Source organism: Anopheles gambiae, chromosome X (assembly GCF_943734735.2).
Source record: "Anopheles gambiae chromosome X, idAnoGambNW_F1_1, whole genome shotgun sequence".
Lineage (NCBI taxonomy): Eukaryota > Metazoa > Arthropoda > Insecta > Diptera > Culicidae > Anopheles > Anopheles gambiae.
Genome location: NC_064600.1, coordinates 776,796 through 781,038, shown reverse-complemented (window position 1 = coordinate 781,038; position 4,243 = coordinate 776,796). Strand labels below are relative to the sequence as shown.

Genomic DNA, 4,243 nt, shown 5'->3' with positions numbered 1-4,243 from the left:
CTCTTCCCTCGCCCCCGCCCCTTCCGCCCCATCCCTTCCAGGTGCCATTGCACTACCGGGAAGCGCGATCGTCCCCCTTTGTACCTCGAGCGCGCGCGCGCGCGCGTTGGAGAGGAACTCCAGCACGGCAGAACGGAGCGCTAGCCTGGAGTGAGCGGAACCGATACAGCGGCGTTACAGGCGAGTGCGCGTTTGGCTTACGGAGGGAGGGCCGCTCTTCTCTCTCGCTCTTTCGCTCTCTCGCTCTACGTGTGTGTGTGTGTGCCGGTTGGTTGGTGTTCTGCGGGCGAGTGCTCTCTTGAGTTCGCCTTTCGGATTGCCCGAACGCCACCGTTCGACTATAAAACCCGGTCCCGACGCATTGTTGAGGCACAGTCCGCAAACAGTCCTAGAGTCCTACGCTCCTAGGAGGTTTCAGCACTCAAAAGAAAGCGACTAGCTCCAAGCGACAGACGTTCGACGTCATTTCCGCCCGCAAAAACAGCGAAAGAAAAAAAAACAACCAACGCACCAAGTGTCCGGGGAAGTGTCCAACCGGAAGCAATCAAAGACAAACAGTGTGTGTGTGTGCCACAGTGTGTGTTTGCGTGTGTGCAGTGTATTGTTAGAGTGATCTTTGTGAGGCGTCAATCACAATGAAGGCTTTCGTAAGTAGCAACCACTGCCGGTCGTTGCACGGGGAAGAGGCTAGCTCCGGGAGGTGACCGCTCCTCCACCGAACCGCTCTCCAATCAACCGACTTCCCGGCCTGCCGGAAGCTCCACTTCCTCGGATCTGGTCCTCCACCTCTGCAACACTCAACCACCATAACCCCCCCCCCCCCCCCCGGCCTGCCCAGGATAGTGACTGATTGTGCCGTGTTTCCCCCTCTCTGTCTCTTCCTTTCCGCCGCAGGTTCTGGGATCTGCCGTGCTGCTGCTGGCTTCGGCCGCGGCTTCCGGCTCGTACCTTGGCGTGGCGCTCTCGTCCCAGTACCAGGCGCACGACGGTATCGGCGGCTACTCGTACGGCTACGCCGAGCCGAACTCGCAGAAGCACGAAACGAAGGATGCGCACGGCATCACGCACGGCGGCTACTCGTACGTCGACGCGAACGGCCACGTGCAGAGCGTGAAGTACACGGCGGACCCGATCCACGGATTCCAGGTGTCGGGCACGAACCTGCCGAAGGGCCCGGCCCCGCATGCCGTCCCGGTGCCGGCCTGGAACGCGTACGCCTACGCCCCGGTGGTGCTCGGCCACAACGGTGCCCCGCTCGAGACGCCCGAGGTGCAGGCCGCCAAGGCAGCGCACTTCGCGGCCCATGCCGCCGCCAAGGCCCGCCTGCACAAGCGCTCGCTGTACGCCCCGTGGACGTACGCGGCCGCCGCCCCGGTCGTCCTCGGCCACAACGGAGTCCCGCTCGACACGCCCGAGGTGGCGCACGCCAAGGCGGAGCACGCGGCCGCCCACGCTAAGGCCCTCGGACACGCGTACGCCCCGGCCGGTCCCGTCCCGGACACGCCCGAGGTGCAGCACGCCAAGGCCGCCCATCTGGCCGCGCATGCCGCCGCCCGCGCCAACCACCATGCCGTCGCGCCGGTGACCACCGTCGCCCACACGCACCACGCCGTCCATGCCGCGCACTACCCGCAGCACGTCCCGGTCATCAAGAACGGCGTGCCGGTCGAGACGCCGGAGGTGCAGCACGCCAAGGCGGCCCACTTCGCCGCCGTCGCCAAGGCCCAGGGATACGCGCCGGCCCACGCCCACTCCTACTACCCGCAGCACATCCCGGTCATCCACAACGGCGTGCCGGTCGAGACGCCCGAGGTGCAGCACGCCAAGGCGGCGCACTACGCCGCCCTCGCTGAGGCCAGTGCCCGCGCCGGCCACGGTGCCTCCTGGGCTCCGGCCGGCCACGAGGACGACGGTAGCTACGATGGCCGATGGGACAACCATTACTAAACCAGCCAACACGCTTCGACCAACTCTGTCTCACTCTGTCTCTGTTTCTCTCAAACACAAACACACACACATATATAAGCTAACCTACCAATACTCGAACCAAATACTCGAATGCTCCTGAATCGAACTCCGTTGCGACTGCACGGCTCGCCGTGCTGTGACGTCACTCGAAACGCTTCCCCCCCCCCGCCTTATCTTCCAGTATTACTCAACCGCCCCCCCCACCTCTGCCTGCCTTCCCGCTAAACACTGCATCGCTGCGGTTTGCTTTTTATCGCTTCTGGCCAAACCGGAACACCAACCGCTCGCTCCCTCCCCGCGAAGGGTTTTCTGAGCGCAAATTTCGGTAGGTCGCCTGCCGCAGGACCACGCCAAGATCTGTTTCGGCGATCCATCCGACCAACCAGCTAGTTACCATTTTGAGTGCATCCACCATCCACCGTGCGCGCCGATTCGCGCTGCAACCCAAGGGATTGTCCCACCTTCCAGGGCACGGAGTTTTCCACGCCTTGCGCCAACGGAATAGCCGTACTGCCTGCAGGAAGGTGCCAACGGAGAGGAAATTGGATGGATCGCCGCCGAACCACTGCCCCACCCACACCCACGGCTGCAGCAACAGCAACAGCTGCCTCGACAACAGCGGGCCCCGTTCCGGCTCCTTTTTACTGTACCAATCACGCAGGAAAATAAAAGGACTCCTACTCGCGCTCAAAACCCCCCCAAAGCCCGGAGCCCGGCGGGTGAAGCTGCAGCCGTTTGGGTCGAGGCCGCATTCCAACGCCCAAGCGGGATGGGCCGTCGCTGCAGAACCTGCCCGAAAACGTAACACCCAAGCACCGTCGAGCAAACATGGGAGGAGGGTCGATGTTATCGACATGGCACAAATGTAAACAAACACGCAACAACAACAACAAAAAAAAGCAAGCAAGCATGCGCCTATGTTCATGCACTTGTGAACAGGGCAACAGGGGGAGGGAAGGGCAAGGAGGGGTGAGCCCGTGAGCCGGGTGCATGTAAAATAATGTCTTCACCAACTCCGGCCCGGCTTACACTCCCCCTCCCCTTCCATCATGCGCCCCATTTGCCCGCAATTTCTCCCCTCCCCCCCCCCCTCCCCCCTCTACGTGAAATGCGTTACGAACTTGACCAAGAAAAAAAAGCAAAAAAAAAAACATCAAGCGACGAACCGATTTGCTATAATAAATGAAATCAAATGAAGTAAGCCTTGTGTTTGTGTGTGTGGTTTGATTTGCTCGACTTGTTTGTTGCAATCCGCAGCCTAGCCAGTCGTGACATAATCGTGCTATCGTGCAGGAGCGACCGGCGGGGGGGGGGGGGGGGGTTGGCAGCACTGCAATGTGTTCACATCATCAGCATGTTTGATTGAGCGCGCTCCATTTCCTGCATGTTGCATGGGCTACCACCGGCGGCACACGTAACTGGTCCGAGGCACTTTCCCGCAGAGTCGTTGACAGTTTCGGCAACCTGCCGGGGTTGAACTTTTCCGGACAAAGTTCTCCGGCAGGGTGAGCCCAGCAAGGCCATCCCCAACATGGTTTCGGGAACATTCCAGCGAGCCTTTCAGCACGTGGGAGGCTTTTGGATTGTGCATGACAGCCTCTCCCTTCCTATAACTTTCTCGCACGCAAAAGTGCACACATGTTCGGTGAGTTTTTCTAGGTTCAGTGGTCGGCAAACTGCGGGCCGGGAAAAGGAGCCAAATTTCGTAGAAACAATCGGGAAGAGCCACACAGGATCGGTTAGCACAGACATTTATTAGGCGAATCGTGCTTACTACGATCTTCACTCAGTTTCAAAAGAGAGAGAGAGAGAGAGAGAGAGAGAGAGAGAGAGAGAGAGAGAGAGAGAGAGAGAGAGAGAGAGAGAGAGAGAGAGATCACGAACTTCCCTTTTCTCCTTTGTTAGTACATTTTAGGGTTGAGAGAAATACTAGGCGAGAGCAAGATAACGAGAGGAAGAGAGAGAAAGAAAGAGAGAGAGAGAGAGAGAGAGAGCAAGATTATGAAACACTTTTTATCGCTTTGGAACAAATTTTAACGCTACAAAGTAACTCCTTCTTCTTCTTCTTCTTTGGCACAACAAGCGTAGTAAGCGTAACGTAACTCATGGATGGACCCCTGTTCGAGATTCATTTCGATGGTTGGTTGATTATTTCACACGTTTCACACATTTCCCACACAAACGCTCAAATCGAAGCCTACTACCTTATGTTAAGTTCTGTCTTCTTTTCCATGAGCCTTCCTGGGCATGGCTTTGACTAATAATCTCGATTATT

The 4,243-nt window shown here is 58.4% G+C and overlaps 1 protein-coding gene across 1 annotated transcript; it reads left to right on the top strand.

Annotated features, from left to right (window-relative positions):
• The first annotated feature begins 347 nt into the window (after positions 1–347).
• Positions 348–3,169, top strand: LOC1272228 (cuticle protein). Its single transcript, XM_311111.6, has 2 exons — positions 348–647; positions 895–3,169. Exons 1-2 carry the CDS (start codon positions 636–638, stop codon positions 1,945–1,947), a joined length of 1,065 nt encoding a protein of 354 aa, XP_311111.4. The 5' UTR covers positions 348–635; the 3' UTR covers positions 1,948–3,169.
• The last annotated feature ends 1,074 nt before the right edge of the window (positions 3,170–4,243 follow it).